The following is a 21,857-nucleotide window of genomic DNA, read 5'->3' as shown; positions in this document are numbered from 1 at the left end:
ACAAAAAACAAAAAAAGCACGCGCACACACACACACTCTCTCAAAGACAAAACAGAGAAAAAGATTTAAAAAAAAAGAATGAAACAAGGAGAGAGAAAGGAATCATGCTTTCCAGCTCCAGGGGCTGAAATCTCAGGGCCTCTGACGGAGGACACCCAGCTCTAATGATCCGCCCCGCTGGCAAGCCGAGGGAATTCTCAGCATTTCTTCAAGTTACCTCCCCGTCCAGAAAAGCAGGTCTGCATTTTGACATGTGCTTGTCAGCATGTGTTGGCTGAGCACACAGCCTCAGCTCCTGCAGCCCTGTGTTCCGATGGACCTGTAAACCCCGATTCCCACCCCGAGTCTCGGCCGGTCACTTCATCCCAGCTGCCATGCGGTCACCGCTGTGACCCCGGAGCTACTCTGGCTAGTTTAAAGGAAGGTGACTCTTTGAGACGTAAAGGGGGAATCATGGCCTGTCTCCCGCTTCCCGGGGACCTCCTGCCCGCAGACACAGGGCCAGCGAAGCCAGTATGTCACGTCTCAGGCCGGTTTGGGTTACATCAAAGCATTTGCAGTGGCACCTGGCTGCCAGCACTGCCGGTGTGCAGTGGGTGCCTCTTGGCCTTGAACTTGTTTGCTCAGTCCTGTCTGCTTTGTCGGACACTGAGAGTATTACAAGTTCACGATGGGTAGTGGCAATCCCTGGTGCCAGTCGAGCTTTATTAACTTTGTTGTCTGCTCCTAACACACACAGGACTTTGTACTAGCCGTGTGTAAAGTGATAACGGCATTTACTCTAAGAGATTTTCCTGTGTCATAAGCACCACACTGACTTGCTCAGTGGGCTTGTATAACCTCAGTTAACCTTCCCCAAGTCCATGCGTATTATTATTCCCATTTTATAGATGACAATGTGGAAGTCAGGTTCCGTACCTTTTCTCCATCACACATTTAGTAAGTGGTGAGCATTTGAACCGTGGCCTAGTTGACTTCAAAGCTTGAACTTCAATAAAACCATCAGGCTCTGTTCCGTCTGTGATCTGTTGTTGGATTAGCAGTGCCGTGGGATACAACAGTGATCGAGAAGTACTAGATTTTGATTGATTCTTGTTTAGGATAAGCATTTTGTTCACTTGCGAAGTGTCTCTTTGGGATATTTGGTTATAAACAGATGCATTTTTGGGTCTTTATACCTGGCTGCTTTTTACACAGCGTTACTGGAATTAACTCTTCATGAAGAGTGTTCTTTCCTTAAAACAGCGTACTTTGCAAGGCTATTCATGTATGCAGCTGATGCTGTAATGGGTTAAAATACTCGGGAGTTCTCTGAATTCTCCTTCAGAGCCGGCAGTAAACACGCGCTTTTCAGTGTCTGTAGTGAAGGCAGATATTTATCGTGTGGGGTGGATTTGATAATTGTCAAGTATGTAGATCGTTAAGCGAGATAATAGCAATTTTGGCTCCTAAACTGGTTCTGGGGGAGTTTTCCAAAGAGGAAGTCTAACAATGTCTGACTACGCCTAGTGAAGACACTGTGGGGCTAAGTGTTTGGTCTTCTAAAGGGACATCTTTGGAGATGAAGGCTGTCCACTCTTCACATTGCCCACCTTGCCCACAAAAGGCTGTGGCATCCTGGGTGAGGGGTCTCTAGCTGTGTTGTAGTGGAACTCTGCTGAATCCTCCTTCCGTGCTCTCCCGGGTTCTCTGTAACTAGCACTCCCATTTTCTGTACTGTGGCTTTGGACCTGCCCACACACTCCTGCCCTGCCTAACTCTTGGGGTCGGGGTCAGTGACTTGGCTGCCTAGGTTGGGGTTTGTCCCTGGCCCTGCCTCTCGGGCTGCAGGTTCATTCGGGTCTGTTGAGACCAATCTCCTGAATTACCGCATCTCCCTTTGGGCACTGTACTTTCACCTCTTGCTTCTTCGGGTGGGAACATTTGCCCTGCACGGGAAAATGTCAGTTGTGTTATTTTACAGACACGACCCATGTGAAAATACTCCTGTCGTTGAGTGTTTTTCGAATATTCTATTATTCAATTTCTTGTAACGTCAAACATGACAGCATCCTTTGAATACAAAGAACATGTTCCAGAACCCCAGATGGGGTTGTTTTCGTTACTGGCAGCTCAACATCCCCTTCTGCAGCCCACGGCAGGTGTATTTGAGATAAAGGGACAGTGTCTGCCCGTGGAACAGATGAGCGGGAGCTGGTTTCTGGCATTTCTGCTCCAGTCAGCAGGTTATTCACTATGATAATCCAGCCTATAGGTTGATGGAGTCATTTGCAAACCCCTTTTGAATGTTTCATCATACAGGTCTCCCCCTGTGGATGTGTGTATTTTATCTACTTGGTAATGCCTTGTGCTCTTGGATCCGTAGCACGAAAGCAATACTGTTGCTGTACCATGGGGGTTTTTATTTTTATGTGTAATACCAGTTAAACACCGATGAGGTGCCGACACATCCAAGGCTTCTGAGTGTGTCATCACCCATCTGAGTACTGATTGTCATTAATGAACTCTGTTTCCCTGCCAGAGGCCAGCAGAGGCGTGGCGTAGCTCAGATCTTGGCTGGCTGGAAACCGGTTACTTGGATTTCATTCTGGTGGGGTTCTCTGTCCACGAGATGGCACAGCTGAAGAATCTTTATCAGTTGAGTTTTATCCAAGCATTTATGTTTCTTTTTCCCAGTTTTGGTGATGAGTAATCACAGGCAAAAGGAAAAAATACATTTCTTAATTTACATGGCTTTCACGTTGCTTTATAGTCGCATCATATTTTCAGCTGTTAGGAAATGGTTATGGGTCCTCCCTCTCCTTCCCAGAAAGACGTGGAGGGTAGAAAACACCATTTCCATCACTGTCCATCCACAGAAGTCCTCCCTTGAGAGCACAGTGGAGGATTGTATGGACTCTAGCTGGCACTCTCTTTAGAAAGCTAAACCAGAGAAAAGATTGGAAATAGTGGGCTAGATCAACAGTGACTGGTCCTTATGTGGGTTCACTGCATGTGGATTTATTGCCTAATGGGTCTCTGGTTGGTTCCTCATTGGGCTCAGCAGCTGTGCCCTGGCATAAAGGAATTGAGAAGGGCAGGCCCAGATTTTTGTCCGAGCCCTGTCGTTTCTCAGGTGTATGTTCTAATTAAGGGCTTTTGGGTCACAAGGTATAGTAAGCTCACTCAAGCTAACTCAAGTGAAAAGTGCTGTGGAAAGAATGAAGGGGGGATAGGACGGAACCCAATATAGGAGGTGCAGGTGCACCTATGGGGATTGGGGCTGGGCCTGGCAAAGCCGTCCTCCCTCCCCCTCCCCGTTCCCTCGTCCTGGTGTCATCCTTTCTTCTCTCCCTAAGTCGGCTTCATCCTCCTGACGCTGCAGCCTGATCCTACCTGCACGGCTCTGATTTGTACAGGTTTTGGCTTGCCCTGCAGCACCTGTGATCCCCTGCAGCACCTGTGACACCCATGGGGCATGACTCTCCTCCCGGATCCGCTCCCCACCTACCCTGTGGTGTCTCAGCGTCCTGATTTCAGATTCCCAGGAGGACCGGTGGGTGCCTGGCTTGGATCCGGGGCCATCTGATCCGGCCAGGGCCCGTCTCACACTCGCCACTTCTTTCTCTTCCTGAGCTTCGTGTTGCTGGGTCTGTAAAGGGAGGAAGTCGCCCTGGGTCTCAGGCCTGCGTTCGGTGCACCCTGGTGTTTACTAACCTGGCCACCACCATCCGTCTCCTTTCCAGGAAGCACCTCCTGTGCATCCAGGCCGTGCAGCCTGCTGTGTCTGCCCAAGGCCAACAACACTAGAAGCTGCAGGTGTCCAGACGGTGTGTCCGGCAGCACCCTCCCGTCCGGGGACCTGATGTGTGAGTGTCCTCACGGCTATCAGCTGAAGAACAGCACGTGTGTCAAAGAAGGTGCGTCGCTTTCCTTTTCCCACCATCCCCCTTCCCTTCTGTCCCCACTCCGGGTGTCCTCGATGCACTCATGTTTGGGGTTATTAAAAATGCCCCAGGTAGAAATTAAACCCCCCTAGATACAGACATCCTGGTTCAGGTTCCAAGGCCCTTGATCCCTCAGTCCTCATCCAGAACAGGCCCGTGCTGTTCCTTTAAAAATAAGAGCTGCTTTTAGGATTCGTGTCAGGAGATGCAGGCTTTCCTCTGAGTGCCCCTTTCTTTTTTTTCCCACCTCTTCCTCATCTCATCCACGCCCCACATCTATCTTCTCCAGTTCTCCTGCTTCCGTAAGTCGGACCACCCTGACTTAGGCAAGGGACTGGTCGGACTCCTTCAGAGTTCACCACATCTCATCCGGCAGCTTCCCGCCCCCCTGCCCCCTGCCCCCTGCCCCCTGCCAGCCTGGAAACGTCTGAACTTTCCAGCCAATATTGCAGAGGACTTCGAGCCTTTCCTCCCGAGCCCGGGCCAAGTGACTACAGCAGCCTCATTTCACTCCCCCTTTCCACGTGGATTCTAACATTTCCCCCCTGAAAACCTGCTCAATCTTTCTTTCCTGTCTAGTTTTTCCATTTACCCAATGTGGCCTTCTGGGCTCTCTTAAGAAATACAAACGGAAAGAAAATGAACCTTTTCTTCTAAGACACAGGAGACTCTCTTTCAGGCTCTCGACATCATCTTAAAGTTGTTTGGAAAGAAATGGAGTTAACACTGAATTCCAGCAGGAGAAGAGGGCCTCTCTGTATCCCTGTCAGAATGCCTTTGGTTACCCAAACAGGAGGCCAGTCATCACGTGTTCTCGACCCAGTCGACTAAACAGTGCCTTTTTTTCTGTGTGAGGAATCGTAACTGCTTGCTTTGAAGAAGCAGAAAAAAAATCCTCAAGAATATGTAAAGCAAATCTCCATAACCCTCCTCGTTAATAAATGGAATATATGTGAATATATATGACCATAGTATGTATAAACTATATCGATACACTGAATGTATGTTTGGATCTTTGCACACAGTCCCTTAAGGAGTTCCTTGTGAAATTAGTATTTTATAACATTGATACTAGACCCACTGTATCCAGTAGACCCACCTGGCACCATCACTCTCCTTTTTCATCATCGTAACCCCCTCTGACGCTCCTAGCTGCCTCTTCTCCAATTTTAATTAAAAGAGGAGAGCAGGGGGCCTCCTAGGACCCTTGCTTCCCGGTGGGCACGTGTCTGTGGCATCCCCCTTCCCCTTTGCCGTCTAAGGCCTGTTATTTGAGTAAGACAGATGGACACTCAAAAGAGAAAGCCTTGTGGTCCAGCAGGAAGAATGATATTGGTTTCGTTTCCTCCTCTGTCTCCCCCGATGGCCAGAGAACACCTGTCTCCGCAACCAGTATCGGTGCAGCAATGGGAACTGTATCAACAGCATCTGGTGGTGTGATTTTGACAACGACTGCGGGGACATGAGCGACGAGAGAAACTGCCGTGAGTCCCCGCTTGGCCGAGTTTTCGGGATGATAGGCATTTCCCATTACTCGGAAGGCTGGTCGGCACCTCTTGGGTGGGGCCTGCAGTCTGGGGCCCCCATGATCAGTGATGCCCATTTAAGCGGCTAGAGAAAACACATTTCCGTATTAGATATTTATTATTAATTAAAGCAAACCCACTTAAGTAAGCTAGCTACTCATTGCAAGAGATGTACAAATACGTCGCATGGTTGGAACTGAGCTGATTTGGGAGTCAGGCAGTCTGGGCTCTGACTGTGGCTCTTCCACTGTGAATAGAGCTGGTGACCTGGGGCAGGTGACCAGGTGATAGTCCTTGATTTATAAATTTAATGTTTAGCCTTTTCGGAGATGGGAAACAGGCTTTACCTTGTTACCTCCAATCAGTTGGTGCTGGCTACCTGCCAGGCTCAGGAGAGGCTGTTCTAATTGGTGTTGTCAGCTTTGGCCTGGGTTGTGGGAACATTGGTATGTGTGCAAGTAGATGTCATCTTTGGACTATGTAATTTCTAAGGTCCAACTACGAAGTATGTGATTCTGTTTAGCAGGGTTTAAGGACAAACAAATAACTACTTATAATGGATAATCTATTTACCGCAAAGTTGGCCGTCTTTCTTCAGTTAATTTTTAGTAGCTTCGACATCATCTCCTAAGGAGAGGTCAGTCAGTAATATGTTCACCCGTTCACTCAACACGTGTTTATTGAGGACCATGTGTTCCAGGCTCTGTGATAGGCCTGGGGATAAACTGGTGATCAAAGTGGACACAGAGTTTACAGTCTGAAGCGGGGTCAGAGAAGTAACCAGCCAGGTACATTCGAGCCATGCTGTGATGGGGCAGCGCCATGAGCTTCAGGAAGGGTGCCCCCATCAGCCTTGGGGAGGTCCTTAGGAAGGGTGAGCAGAGGTGAACCAAGCAGAGGTAGAGGGAGGAAAGTTCCGGGCAAGGGAGCAGCATGGACGAAAGCCCTGAGGCCAGTGTGTGCTGCGTGAGCTGGAAAGCAGCGTGGGTTATTGAGAACTTGAGTGGGAGCTGTGGGGTAAGGGGAGGGTGGCCTGGTGCCTGGGGCCCAGAGTAGCAAGGACCTTTGGACTTTATCAGAAGAACAGTTTGGAATGACATTGAAATGACAGGATAAGATTTTGCCTTTGGAAAGATAAAGGCATGGGCAGAATGAATGAGGTGGGAGAAAGGCCGGAGCAGGGAAGCCAGAGACCAGTCTGAAGGCTTCTCTTCCAAATATTTTGCCTTTGGCATTCCAGAAGCTCATTTCTCATTTTGCGCTATAAGGACAGATTAATGGGTGTGTCCCATCTCTGTGTACCCACCTTGCCTCTGGCGAAGGTGTTTTGCCAGCCGTCTGTAGAGCACGTGCCCGTTCATATGCCCCTCCTCCCAGAAAGCAACTTCAGAAACAGTCAACTCGTTAACTCATCTGGGCCCTGCAATCCTATGTATGCCTTTTCTGGCTCATAGGAGGTTATTACCAGACCGTAATCATTTTTCCTTGGTTTCGGTGGCTGCCTTTCACGCGGAGGGAGAGGAGCTTACCAACAGCAGATTTGGGAGACCACCAGCCTCTCCGTGTGTTTTTCTTTCCTGCAAGGGTCTCAGGAAGGTGCGATATTTGTGAGGGAATAGCCAACGCTCCTTACAGACATTAATTGATATTAACATCATTGGAGCAGATTCTGCAAAGGAGTTTGTTACGGAAGAGGGTGGGCAAGGAGACACTTCTTAGAATTAACACATTGTAAGAAAACTGCCCAGACGTAATGAGGTGTAGCTGAAGCAGAGAGCTGTAAACTAGATGACCTCGTGTTCCAGTAGCTCGGGATTCCTCCTGGGGTTCCTGGGCTTTGGTTTCTACTAGATGGATGAGCTGGGGTCTCATATTGGTTCAGTGTTTTGCGAGGAAGACCTCCCTCCATCTCCTTCCCCACAGCCCCTGAGCTGTGGCCTCACAGGTTTCCATGCAGAGTTTAAGCTTCTCTTCGGAGTGAAGTATGCAGCTGGCTCTGCGCTCCTTCTGGTTAGGTGCAAATGTCAGCCGGGATTTACCCTCCCGAGCCCCTGAGACTTGCTTTCTGCTCTGCTTTCTTGCAATTCCCCGCGGCTTGGGTCCTGGACTAGTCAGGTGTGGCAGAGGTGAGGGGGTGAGGGTTGCAGGGTATAAAACGTGGAGCCTGGGAGCCAGGAGGGTGGTGCTTATCTGAGCCTTCCTGAGGGTCTCCCTTATCAAGGAGGGGCCAGGCACCCTGTTCCTGGGCAGGGCTGCAGGAGGGGACAGGCCGTGGCTGGGCAATGCTGTCTGGAAGTTAAACGAGGCATCTCGTCAGCTGCCAGGGGAGAGGAGAGGCGTGGCAACAAAGGCAGACGTGGGAAGGATGCTGTCGGCACATCCCCCTTCCTCTTCAGCAGGCTCCTGCCCTGGGTGGCTGTCAGCCGCTGGGGGTTTTGACATGAATCCCCTGCAGTCTTGTCATTTCTGCATTCATCCCCTGCCTCCCACCATGAACTCAATTACGGAGAAGAAACGGAGCTGCAAATAAAGAGTGGCCGGGCACGTCTGACTGCAGGGTTGCCACCCGCCTCTCACTTCCTGATACTCCCCACCCTCTTCCCAGGATTCTGTTCTATCATGTCATTCCTTGTGGATTGGCTGCTCTAGGAGCAGCCTTCTTTCCCAAAGCCTTTTCTGGAAGGTTCTAGGGCTTATGCTTAAACCCAGATAATTTCTGTTTAGAAGGGGGAGAAAAATCGAATTATGTTCACATTCTGAGGCAGAAGGGCGAGAGGAAGGATGGGAGGAGACGTGACATTTGTTTAGAGCCCATTATATTCACATCCTAAGGATGGGTGCTGGTCCCAAACTTGTTTTCTTATTGACCTTCATAATAATGCCAGGAGGGTAGGTATTATCTCCATTTTACAGTAGCGGGACCGGAAGCCCAGGGGGGTTGGGTGAAGTAAGTTGTGGCTGGTGGAATTAAGACCCCCGTCAGGTCTTTGTGTCTGTCATCACAAGCGCTTGCCCACGTTACCTTATCTTCCTTTTGCTGTGGAGAAAACTGAGGCTCAGGAAGGTTAAAATTAATTGCTAGAGGAGGAGGCAGAGGCAGGATTTGAAAACCCGTCTCGCCTGACTGCAGGGCCTCTGTTCCTGCTGCAGAATTTTACCTCACCCTCCCTCTGTCCTCTGTACGGTGAGGAGCCAGCTTCCTGGTAAAATTGGGCCTCCTAATGGTAGTTTTCCAGATGAAGGTATTTCTGCCATTTATTTAGGAAGACACCGTCACTTCTGAGGGGATCTGAGGAGGTTATCTAGTGGAGCGGTCCCCAACCTTTTTGCACCGGGGACCGGTTTTGTGGAAGACGATTTTTCCATGGACGGGGGCGGGGGGCTGGTTTCGGGGTGATTCAAGCGCATTGATTGATTATGGTCTCTGTGCAGTCAGACCTCTCTGCTCATGATCATCTGTATTTGCAGCCGCTCCCCAGCGCCAGCATCACCGCCTCAGCTCCACCTCCGACCATCAGGCATCAGGTGCTCATAAGGAGCGAGCAGCCTAGATCCCTGTCATGCCTAGTTCACAGTAAGGTTCACGCTCCTATGAGAATCTAATGCCACCGCTGATCTGACAGGAGGCGGAGCTCGGGCCGTAATGTGAGCGATGGGGAGCGGCTGTAAATACAGATGAAGCTTCTCTCGCTCACCCACTGCTCACCTCCTGCTGTGTGGCCTGGTTCCTAACAGGCCACGGACCGGTACCAGGGGCCCCTGATGTAACGCATCATGCTGTCTCCTAGCTCAGTGACGGTTTCTCACTCTTCCCAGCCCTGTTCGGGTCTGGAATCCGTCCATGGAAAGATAGGCCCTTATCTCCCTTGGTTGTAAATTTCAGGTTCTCACGCAGTTTATTTTTTCTGTAAGTCCCGGTTTCAATTCTGTTGTTGAAATTCATATTACAATTAAAATCTGCTTCCTCCTCTTTTTCAGTTGGCCTTCCAGTGGGATGTTTGTATCTGGGGGGACTTGACTGGACCTAATGAACATGTTGTCTCTCTTTCCCATCCTAGCTACTACCATCTGTGATCTGGACACCCAGTTCCGCTGCCAGGAGTCTGGGACCTGTATCCCACTCTCCTACAAATGTGACCTTGAGGATGACTGTGGCGACAATAGTGATGAAAGTCACTGTGGTAAGGGGATGTGATGTCCAGGAATCCTCTTCCAGAGGGGGCGGCACCCGGGCTCATGGGACGGGTTGGAAATGGAGGATTTCTGAAAGCCATTGTGGGATTCATGACATCAGCTGCATGGCCGCCTCCATTCACATGGTAGGATTGACTCATTCATAAAGTAACGGACCCTGCTTCCTTACAGAGATGCTGTACGCGTGAGTGTGAGAGTTAGGAAGATTTCTAAATGAATTCAGGCAGTTATTAACAGCTATACAGCCTTAGCCCACGCACGCCTCTGGGCAGCTATGACGTTAGCCTCCTGGAGACTCAGAGCTATACCTTTGTGAACTGTTTTTTCGTTTTTTTTTTTTTTTAACTGATCTAATTCAGTTAATCCTGTTAGAAGTCAGTGGATGGTACAAACGTTGTTTGAGCATCTGTTTTCTGAATGGATATTTTTATTTAGGAAAATAGTGTGTTGGAGTTGAAGGAGTGGTGGGAATTCTCTAGTTCAGTCCTTTTGATTTCCGGATGAAACACCTGAGGTCCATAGAGGTCAGGGGGCTTATTCAAGGTGACACAGTTAGTTTGTGTCAGAAAAGGGAACTGGGACTGTGTTTCCCACGCCCTTCTTCTTGCATAATCCTCCCCTGTCAGTTTCACGAGCCCTGTCTTAGTTGATGGGCTCTGGGTACCAAACCCGTAGCTGCTGACTGTCACGGGAGGGAACAGTACACAGAGTGCCCCAGCCTGGAGGGGAGTGCGTGCGGGGGCCGGATGCTGACCCCACCGCTGCGAGGGTTCGGTGAGGCCCCGTGGGCTCCCTGCCTGTACACGGGGGCAGGTCCAGCCCAGCTGTGCATGTGCTTCTGGACGGGGCCTGCATCATCACGAATGGGGGGTTTGACTCACTGGGACTCAAATAAGGAGAGTGGGGGAAATGATCCTAGCCTGGATCTCAGGGCACTTCTCTGGGGGGGGAGTGGTTATATAATTTCCCTTCATCTTTGTAAAAATACGAAGCTCCAGGAAACAGTCCTTGGGGTTTGCGCTGTTTTCCCTTCATTCCTCCCACGTCCCCCGCTGCACTCAGAGGGTTAACGTGTGCAGCCAGTCTTGCTCTCGTCGGGAGGAATCGCCACGCGGTTATCTGTTTCTGTGTCCTCTCACCCACTCACTGGACACGTGCTGGACCGTTAAACGGTGTCCGTCCCTCAGATTCTCTGTTCATGGTCCATTCACGCTGGTGCACCTGAATCCACCTCAAGGTCTCGGGTGGTCCCTACCTCAGATCCAGGTCCTCTTCGTGAGTCTCCAGACTGTTTCCTCATGAATATCTGCTCCCCAGTTCACCATCAACCTCTCTCACTGAGGCAGCCACCCCGGGCCCCCAGGCTTGGCTACTCTTGTTTTCCTAGAATCTTTACAATTCCATGTGAAAATTCTGTTTCGTTAGTATCCCCAGGGCCTACAAAAGATGCTGTCAGTGTAGTTGCCCCTCCTGTCCTGGTCAGACTGCCCTGGTTCGTTTGTCTCCGGCCCCCACCCTTCTTGAGACAGCCCCAGCGGCCAGCATCCCAGGAGCTCTGCCCACAGGAAGTCACCGGCTTTTCTGTTTGGGGAGCTCAGCACTGATCTCTCTTTTCCCTGAGCTAAGCATCTCACATTGATCAGCACACTCGGCGTTCTCATTACTCCTGTTCTGAAACCACAGGCTCTGTCTCTGGAAGTCTGTTTCTTGAAAATTTGGCTTTCTGGGCAGACAGAGCATTGCTTCCCAACCTTCTTCCCGACATAGGAGGCATAGAAAATGATATTTGTAAAGTGCACCAAGATAAATGGCCAAGGCCGCTGTTGCCTAGAGGCAACTGGTGGCCAGAGTGTGAGGTGGCAGGATCTCAGCACACCTGTGCCCCATTTGCAGCGCACTACAGTCATCCCTGGGTATCCACAGGGTATCAGTTCCAGGACCCACCACGGGTTCCAGAATCCACAGATGCTCAAGTCCCATAGGCGGCCCTCCATATCCACGGATTCCGCATCCACGGATTCAACACAGTAAACATAGTACGTATTGCACAGTTGGCTAAATCTGTGGATGCAAGACCTGAATATCCGGAGGGCCAGCTGTACTTGGGCACCATCCTCGAGGACTTTCCATCCCTGGTTAAAGTCTTCACGCGTGGATCATCAGCGATAATAGGGATATTGGGTGCATCTCTAACCCTTAGGAGCTTTGACGTCAGAGACAGAATTCCGGGCAAGCTTTTGTGCTCAATCTGTGGTCTCACCTGCAGAAATGCACCAGTGCCGGATTGACGAATACAGCTGCAGCTCTGGCATGTGCATCCGCTCCTCCTGGGTGTGTGACGGGGACAACGACTGCAGGGACTGGTCTGACGAAGTCAACTGTACCGGTCAGTATTCCCTGGACTCCCTGAGAAGCACTTCCCTGCTCACGTGCTGGGTAGCATTGCAGCCCTACGTGATCGCAGAATCTAGGCTGTAAGAAATGGACCTTAGAAACCAGCGAGATCAGTGCTTCTCAAAGAGCTGGTCTTTGATAAGCTTGTGCCGAAAATTTAACCAACTCTCTGCTTCCTCCATTGAGAAGGTCTTGCCATGAAAAGTGTTCAACTGAACAGTCTCCTGAGTGATCGAGTTGATTTACATTTTGGCTCAAGCTTATTTCCTTAGGACCAGTAACAGAGTTTACAGACTGCCCCCTGGTCTGGGGACCATACATTGAGTAACAGTGAACTAGCGCATGTTTTGGAATGCAGCATCAAGGGGTTCCCTGAACACCGGAAGCTTAAATTGTGCTTGCACCTGTGTTGGGTAAGATTTTATTGAAAGTAAATTTGGGATCAACATTAGAATATGAGAGGAAGGCTGGGTGGTGTAAGGTAGAAGTAATGTTGTAATTCTTCTGTTGGGTTAAGTTCACTCATGTTCACTCCACTGTTCTTTGTGAATGAATGGATGAACGAGGGCCGTATACATCATGGTGGACTCGGGGACAGCAAGGAGTCGGGGAAGTTGGAGGCAGGAAAACAAAGCCCACTTCTGATGAGTAAATTTTCGCTGCAACCTCCTCTAGAAATTGTCATTCCGTTCTACCCTGAATCCCTCCAGTGATGGAGGCAAAGATGTTTCCTTTAACCCTTTTGTGGCGAGGGGAGATCTGGTCATTCAGGCTTCATTTTGCCATCCACCGTGAATGGATCTTCAGTCTCGCGGATTAAATCCCTTAAGTCCCGTGTCTTGATCTCTCTTTTCCCCCACGGTACCCCAGCAGTTCTTACACACCATCCAGCATCCGGGAGCTCAAAGCATGCCTCCTAATTTGTAAAAGCAAATAAAAAGTAGATCTGTTATCATGTCCCACACTTACGTATCAGTGTGTTATGCTTTGCTTTAGATTTGGTTTGTGAAGGGCAGAAATGATATTTTACTCCTTTATATTCTCCCAGTGCCCAGTTCAGAGAACCTCTGTTGATTGGGTAATTGTACACAACTGTGACTCTCCATTCATTTTACTTTAGAGGTGACCTTACGTGACTTTAAGGAGTAAACGGAGCTCCTCAAAGGCCAGGTACATCACACAGGCCGATCTGTGATGTTACCAGATTCCACCCCCCCGCCCCCATATCTTTTCTGGCGCAGTCTCGGTGTCTGCGCCTCTGCTTCTGGAAGGACTGCAGGCGATTGCTTTTCTCCATGTACAAGCCTGGCCCGCGGAAGGAGGGATAACCAAGGTCCGCAAAGGAACTGCCATCAGCCCAGGAAGCATACGAGTGCTGTTCGGAAGCTTTGAGTCGGGCAGATAGTTGGTTAATAAATTAGAGGGGTGGGGCTCCCCTGGTGGCGCAGTGGTTGAGAGTCCGCCTGCCGATGCTGGGGACACGGGTTCGTGCCCCGGTCCGGGAAGATCCCACATGCCGCGGAGCGGCTGGGCCCGTGAGCCATGGCCGCTGAGCCTGCGCGTCCGGAGCCTGTGCTCCGCAACGGGAGGGGCCACAACGGTGAGAGGCCCGCACACCACAAATAAATAAATAAATTAGAGGGGCGCACCTGGGCATTTCCGTTTGTAAATTGCAGTATTGAAGGAGACTGAACATCTCGTTAGCACAAGCACATTAGTCAAACGTGTGTTTCAGGTGCATGTGTCGATCCTCCACAGAGAATGAACAACTTCATTTCTGTGGGTGGGCTTGTCGCAGACTCCTCGTTTTATCTCTGGTTTTCTCTGGCAGGGCTACCTGGGGAAGTGTAGAGTGCTTGCACCACAACTGCAGCCTTGTTCCAATGGCTGTGCTTCCAAACCTTTAAAAGATGATTCTCCTTGTCTGTCATCTCAGAATAGTCGGGGGTCAGGTGTGAGCTCATTTTGATGTGTGGCGGGTTACTTCATTTCCTGGCCTAGTAAGTTAAGTCACCTGCAGAGCCAAAGAAAGTGGGTCGACTGACGTCCTGTGGGCCTCAGCTCTCATGCATGGTCTGTGCCGGGCATTTTCTTGGCTCTTCCCCTCCCCCTGTTTTGCTTTCTGTGGAATTGAGTTTCCTTTATCCCTCCCCCTCCATCCCCCTGCATTGATTTTGAATGTAAATGTTTCATTTCTGTTCTTTTAGCTGTTGCCCTAGACATCTTATGTGTATTCCTAATATCTTTCCCCTCCCCTCGACCTGCTTTGATTCCAGTCTCTGACCACAGTTTCAATACTGACATACTTCGTATATATTTAGTATTTTAAAACACGAAATACTTCGTATTTTAGTTTTATGCTTTAAAAATCCTAAAATTAGTCATCATTATTATTTTTTAGTAACCAAACTTATTTATAGGTACGTACCTGTCTACCGCTTCTGCTTCTTGTACCTAATGCTTCCTTTCTGTGCACATCCTTCAAGTGTTTCTTGCAGCAGGAGTCTGTGAGTAGTAAACTTCAAGTTTTTGTTTATAGAAACATGTCTTTATTTTGATCTCAAAACTGAATTCAGATGGATCTGGGTTTCTGGATTTGTAGTAATTTTCCCTGAGTATTTTGATGGAATTAGTCCCTTTTTTTCTGGCCTGTTTTGTATTGATTTAAATTCTCCTCTCAGATTATCTGTTGAAGCAACAGTCTGACATTCTTTTCTCTCCAGTCGTCTCTGGATTTTTCGCATTTTGTTTGTTTGTTATTCAGTTTCACCTACCTAGGTGTGGGGGTATTTTTATTGATCCTATTTGTTTTCCTTCTAAAATCTGAGGATTTACATTTTTCATCAATTCTGGGAAGTCACAGCCACTGTCTTTTCAGCTGTATCTGTTTGCTACTTTGTCTACTCTTGTCTTCAGCAGCAACTATCAGCCATTTGCTGGACTGTCTCATTCTGGTGTTCATGCCTCTGGTTTTCATATTTGTTGTCTCCTTATGACTCTGTGCTGGACTCTGAGTTACTTCCTCAGATTTCTCTTCCAGTTCAACAATTCTCTTTTCAGCTGGATCTGATGTACTGTTGCACACACCCACTGAGCTATTTTTATTTCCGTGGCTATGTTTTTTTAGATCTCTCAGTTTGGTTCTCTTTTATGTATATAGTTTTTGGTGTACTATATGTGTGCTTTAAATTTATTTATTTATTTACGGCTGCGTTGGGTCTCCTTTGCTGCACTAGGCTTTCTCTAGTTGCGGCGAGCGGGGGCTGCTCTGTTGTGTGCAGGCTTCTCATAGCAGTGGCTTCTCTCTGTTGTGGAGCATGGGTTCTAGGCGTGTGGGCTTCAGTAGTTATGGCACACGGGCTCGGTAGTTGTGGCTTGTGGGTTCTAGAGTGCAGGCTCAGTAGTGGTATAAGGGCTTAGTTGCTCCGCGGCATGTGGGATCTTCCCGGACCAGGGATCAAACCCACGTCCCCTGCATTGGCAGGTGGATTCTTAACCACTGCGCTGCCAGGGAAGTCCCTCTATTTGATTCTTTTTCAAATTCTGCCTTTTATTTTTCAGTGCGCTTTTCTTCATGCTTTATGTTATTTTTTTACATTATTAATCGTTCAAGTTGTGTTGCTGTTAGCATTTCTTTTTCCTCGTTCATTTCCTGATAGTCCAGTGCTTTATACTAAGGCGGTGCTTCTGTTGTCACGGTAATTAATTCATCTCTTCTGCCCCGCTTTTATTTGGCTCATGCTTTTGATCAGGTGTCACAACGGGTCTTGCTGAGTCAGGAGAGATCTGCCCAAGTCAGAGAATAGGTAGGAGGATAATGGCCTCTATCAGAAACCCTGGTATTCTAATTTCAGGATCATTTGCCCCATTAGCCTTTCTGTTCTTAGAGTCACAATGAATTCTGCTATGCAAAGGATTCTTCATCTTCCCCAAATTCTTCAGTCTGTATTAAAGTCCATCTCTTTCATCCTTGTAATTAAAAAATATTATCGATTGAGCATGTATCATTCATCAGACACTCAATGACAGAGAGCTAGTAAGTTACTCAGAAGACAGAAAAATTCAGAAAAAGAGAGTATGTGAAGCATTCCAGCCCTACCTGGCCACTTGAATGAAATGGCGCAGATTAATTAGTCTTTCTTGACCCAGCGTCTGTGATGGAATCTGGAGATCTCAAACATGCCTCCCAGAATTGTCATTTGGAAACTTCATTAACGCTCTGAAATTGTTTTCAACTGGAATTGAAATGCATAGGCTGAATAATAACAAGTACATCAGTATGGCAATGAGTTTAGGCGACAGTATCTTTTATGAAAGCGAGCAAGGCTTTGGTGAGGAATTTTTTGAAGGGCTGTCAGATTTGTAAAACCAATAAATCAGAAGTATTCCAGGCAATGGCTGTTACTGGGGCCAAGCTCGTGTAACATGCATGATACACTTATTCCTCTTATCAGAGATAAGTATATTTTAAAAAGATGTTTAAGGGATTCTGATTGCCAAAGGCTGTAAAATATTGAAACTTCCTGTAGACTTATTTGCATGCTACCGGATATAGCCTTGGTCTTTGAGGAGATAAGTCAACAGATGTTGGACACCCGTTTGTTGTAAAGTGGTTTGAAAAATCAGGTGCTTTGTATTTCAGACTGTTGCAAAAAAAATAGCCTCAAAGGCAGTAGAAACTCTAGAGGGCATTGGAAGCCCATTTTCCCAACCCTTGAGTCACTATTACCAACCATCTCGATTGAATAAATAACTATGGTGTGCACTCAACAACCCACTGTTGTTTGTTTTGCCTCCTTCTGTTGCTAGAACGTCCTGTCCACACAGTTAAACCAAGAGAGCCCGTCTGTCTTGGTTATATTATTTTATGCCAGTTGTAAACAAGGCCAGCGCTGGCTTTCAGCAACAAACAGACACAAACTGCTCTCTGTGTCAGAGGAGGAAAGGGAAATCTGATGCAGAAGGCGCTTAGTAGCGTTGGTTGGGGTTGAGGCAGATACTATGCATTTGAAATAGTCTTTGACCGAGGTTTTGGGACGTTTTCTAAACGACTTCCAGGTGGCCTCAGCCCATGTATGCAGATGAACCTGTTAATTTATAACAGTGGCTCTGTTTCACTTGCCTGTTTTTTTTTTTTTTTTTTCTTTTAATGACTGTAGAGAATGCCCCGTATTATTGGCTGGTAGATGTCTCTCTCAACTGTCCAGAGAGTTAGATTTTGGATACGTCTTTTATTCTCTTCAGACCTGAGGTTTTCCACATTTGAAATTGGGTGGTTTATTTAGAATTATAAAATCATGGCTTTTCAGAACTTATAGGGGTCCTTAGATATGAAAATAGATGATGAAATTGAGGCCTCCACACAGTGGGGACCAGCTTTAGAACCCAGTTCCCTGAGCACACACTGCCTGTCCTTATCCTGCAGAATCCGGATGAGTGAGAAGATAAAGTAGCCAGGTAGGGTGGAGAAAGCACAGGCTTTGGATTTGGACAGCCCTGGTGCCATTACTTCATTATCTTTGTGAATGTGGGCGAGCTTCTTAGTGTCCTAAGCCTGTTTCTCATCTGTAAAAGGGGGAACACTTCTTACCTCATAAATCATTGTGAAAGTGACTGACTTTTTTAACATGTATATCTGTGCTTGTATCGCTGATAAACTCAGAGCCTCAAGCTGTTGCCCATTTAGGAGGCTGCATTCCACCTTAAGGGCAGCCCCGGGTCATTCATACCTGTGATCTAGTACAAGCCTTCTCTCCACTTGGCCCCTGATGGTGATGGGAGCACGGAGGTGAGGGACGTCTTGACCATTTCTCTCTTCTCCTTCTCTGGCAGCCATCTATCACACCTGTGAGGCCTCTAACTTCCAGTGTCACAACGGGCACTGCATCCCCCAGCGGTGGGCGTGTGACGGTGACATGGATTGCCAAGACGGTTCTGATGAAGATCCAGTCAACTGTGGTAAATGCAGATGCTTTGTCCCCACGCAGAGCATTTCCCATGTCTGCTGTTCCGGAAGATAGACAACAGACAGGCCAGGAAATTGAATGGTGTCCCGCCGGGCCCGGGTGCCCACTCTGACCACTAGTGAGCCCACAATTTCTGTGCGGCACTGCCGTGCAATGTGTAGGCCTGGGTTATGTAGTCTTAATCCTTGGGCAAGCAGGTTGCCTCACTGCTTGCCCATAACAACTTTGAAGAAAAGAAATAGAAACCCACTAACCCACCCGGAGCACTAAATGCAGTCACATTACCAGTGTTCTGCCAGAAGTTAGCCAACAGTTACTATATAAATGGTACATTTTATGGCTAAGAGCTCTCTGTTATGGCCTCTTGGGAAAATGGCTTACCACTCGTTAAGGCAGAACTTGTTCCATATGATCTATTAAAAAAAGGATTCTGAGATAATCATTCGAATTAACCACAAAATAGCTGTCGTACAAACACAATACATAAAATGCTTTTGCACACCAAATTTTTTAAAAAAATTTGTTTTATATTGGAGCATAGCTGATTTGCAATGCGTTAGTTTCAGGTGTACGGCAGAGTGTTTCAGTTACACATACACAGGTATCTGTTCGTTTTCAGATTCTTTTCCCATATAGGTTATTACAGTGTACTGAATAGAGCTCCCTGTGCTCGACAGTAGGTCCTTGTTGATTATCTATTTTATATAGAGTAGTACGTACATGTTAATCCCAACCTAATTTATCCCTCCCCCCAACCTTTCCCATTTCACACCAAATAGTTTTAAAGCTCTCTCTCCTTACCCTCTTGCCGTGTGTCTGTGGGAAAGACTCCCTGTTTTGTCCTTATAGTCTCAATACTCTGCTCACACAATACTTCTGACACTTCTTGGCCACCAAATGTGTGTTTTCCATATCAAGCAATTCCCCGACACCGGCATGTCCTACAGTTTAACTCAATCCTGACACTGTCTTCCTCAAGGCAGTGTCACATCACACAGCCCCCACTTCAGATGCTAGTCACAAGTCCTATGTTGTCACATGTTCTTCTGATCAACCAGCTGTAAATCTGGGTTCCTACAACCTCTTCTTTGGGTTTGATAATTTGCCAGAATGGCTCAGAGCACTCGGCGAAACAACATTTTCCAGTTTATTATAAAAGGTCATGATAAAGGAGAGAGGTGAACAGCCAGATGGAAGAGAGCCCAGAGCCCAGGGCAAGGTACGGGGAGGACCATGGGCCTTCCACGCCCTCTCCAAGCCCCACCACCCTCCAAGCACCTCCACGTGTTCAACAGCCTGGAAGCGGTCTGAACCGCCTACTTTTGGGACTTGGTGGGGTGGGGCTTCATCACTTAGGCATGATCCATCGTGAGCTCAGTCTCCAGATCTCTCCTCTTCCTGGAGTGGGGATGGGCTGGAAAGCGCCAGGCCTCCAATCGTCGCATGGCTTTTCTGATGACCAGCCCCCCCAGTCACCTCATTAGAACAAAAAACTTTCCCATCGCTCAGGAAATTATAAGCGTTTTAGAAGCTTGATGCCAGTAACCGGGGGCAGAGACCAATATACATCTTTTCTGTTATTTCATACCATACGTCCCTGATGTTCATGGGGTTGTACTCATTGTCTGCGTGCTGTTCTATATTCTGCTCCTTTCATGGCACAATATTAACTGGCCTGCTGGAAGTGATTTTTAGGCCACATGTCTGGCAGTAGCTCTCTGTTCAGGAGAAGGGGTGACCTAGCGCTAACAATTCTATGCTAAGTGCGAAACCTAAGATTCTTAACGTTTCTAGGACAAACTTTCTCCAAAAGGGCTTCGGTTTACAATTCCCGAAGAATTAAGACAGTGAGTGATTTAAGAGTGTCCTACTTTTTTCCATCCACTTGAAGCTTTTCTTTTAATTTACATTAAAAAAAAGTTTTTTTTGAGTACGTAAGAAAAATCTGCTCAGTTCCCTCCCTTTGTTGTGTATCCTTTCAGAATATTTTTGTGCATATATGCAAATTTAAATATACTACGTGTTCTTGTCCTGTTTTACACACGTAGTATGCCACGTACCTTGGTTTTCCACGTAACTGTATATCTAGGACTTGTTTTTACGTAGTGCTTCTTCAGTCTCTTTGTAACAGGCTAGTGTTCTTGTACAGTAATTACACAGTCCCCTATTGACGGATACGTAGGTGGTTTTCAATCTATTACAAACAGTGCTACAATGAATAACCTTGTGCCTCTGTTATTTTTCACTCGTGTAGGTAGATTACTTTTCTTAAGTGCCATTGCTGGGTCACCGTATGTATACGTCTATGATAGTGATAGCTCTCCGTAGGGTGGCACAAATACCCGTCACCTCCCCAGCCCCCCGGCCAAACAATGATGTGAGTGCTTGCCTGTTTCCTTATTCTGCTTCTTCTTGAATCACATTCCAGAGAAGAAGTGCAACGGATTCCGCTGCCCGAATGGCACCTGCATCCCGTCCAGCAAACACTGCGATGGTCTGCACGACTGCTCGGATGGCTCAGACGAACAGCACTGTGGTGAGTCCTCACCCTGCCTGGGGGGCGCCTTGTGGCTGTGAGTGAAGGGCACACGTTGGACTAAGTGCTTTCATTTCCTCAGTACCTGCCTGCAATTAGCTTGTAAATGCGGTGACCCCAAGTTCTCCACCAGGACTCAGAGGGATGGAGTTGGGGAGGTGCGGTTTGGGGGAAGGAGAACAGGGGAGAGAGCCGTGGTGGGTGACTGTGGAATTAGGTCATGGTCCATGATCATCTTTGTTCAACTGCAGTATGTCCTGTGAATGGACCAATGGTTTGGAATTGGACACTTATTTCTCCTACTTCATTGGTTTTCCTAGTTGCTGACTATCACTCGGGTAATAGTTTTAGGCCCAGTGACCCTTTTTATGCCCAGTTTTTTTGGACCCGGAAAGGTTTTCTGGAGTCAGTGGTGCCCATCCTGGGGAAGAGCAGGCTGGAGACCCAGGAATGAGCCAGCGTGGCAGTTCAGGTCTGAAGGCCACCGTCTCGCCGTGTCTTCACGTGGCTTCCTCTGTGCCTGCATCTCTGTTGCCTCTTATGTGGACACCACTTCTATTGATCCTTTTGATCAGTTTATCAATTGATTTATCTCCCTTTACCTGGATTACTTCTGTAAAGTCCTATCTCCAAATACAGTCACACTGGGGATTAGGGCTTCAACATAATATAAGTTGGGGGCGGGGGAATTCCCTTGCGGTCCAGTGGTTAGGACTCCGTGCTTTCATAGCAACAGTTTTCCAGGCCCCATATCGGAGAGTCAGTATTTGATCGATAAGTGGTTAAGATCATGGGCTTTGATGTCAGGCAGCTCTGGGATTTAGGTCCGGCTCCACCCTCATCCACTGTGTGCTCTTGGCAAAATACTTAACACTGCCACCCCCTGTGCTTCATTTGGAAAACAGGAGAGTAAAACCTCTCATCATATTGTCCTGGGAGTTTAACGATGTACTAGAGCTCAGGGTTTGCTCAAAGCAAACGCTCGGTGACTGTGCCTGTTACTCCCATCTCCCGAATGCGCGTCTGGCCAGGGTGCATCCTCCCAGGGCCCACGATGCCTCCGGCCCCGGGGGCTCACGGCCTCTTTCCCTTGCTGGACCCTTCCAGAGCCCCTCTGTACTCGCTTCATGGACTTCGTGTGTAAGAACCGCCAGCAGTGCCTGTTCCAGTCCATGGTGTGTGACGGTATCGTCCAGTGCCGCGATGGCTCGGACGAGGATGCGGCGTTTGCGGGATGCCGTGAGTGGGGCGGGGGGAGGGGGGTCACTCGCGGGCACTGGGCTGCCTGGGGATGTGCCTCCATCTAGTTTACAAG

General features: G+C 48.2%; 1 protein-coding gene across 1 annotated transcript in view; it reads left to right on the top strand.

Annotated features, from left to right (window-relative positions):
- SORL1 (sortilin related receptor 1) overlaps positions 1 to 21,857 on the top strand; it is a 156,487-nt gene that overhangs the window by 95,911 nt on the left and 38,719 nt on the right. Inside the window, exons 22-28 of the mRNA XM_065883269.1 lie at positions 3,726 to 3,899; positions 5,297 to 5,410; positions 9,511 to 9,633; positions 11,913 to 12,032; positions 17,873 to 17,998; positions 20,435 to 20,542; positions 21,650 to 21,781. Of these exons, the coding sequence (XP_065739341.1) occupies positions 3,726 to 3,899; positions 5,297 to 5,410; positions 9,511 to 9,633; positions 11,913 to 12,032; positions 17,873 to 17,998; positions 20,435 to 20,542; positions 21,650 to 21,781 (897 nt within the window). The remainder of the gene's footprint in view (positions 1 to 3,725; positions 3,900 to 5,296; positions 5,411 to 9,510; positions 9,634 to 11,912; positions 12,033 to 17,872; positions 17,999 to 20,434; positions 20,543 to 21,649; positions 21,782 to 21,857) is intronic.

Source organism: Phocoena phocoena, chromosome 8, assembly GCF_963924675.1.
Source record: "Phocoena phocoena chromosome 8, mPhoPho1.1, whole genome shotgun sequence".
NCBI classification, from domain to species: Eukaryota; Metazoa; Chordata; class Mammalia; order Artiodactyla; family Phocoenidae; genus Phocoena; species Phocoena phocoena.
The sequence above is the reverse complement of the archived record's forward strand: the minus strand, read 5'-3'. Positions and strand labels throughout refer to the sequence as shown.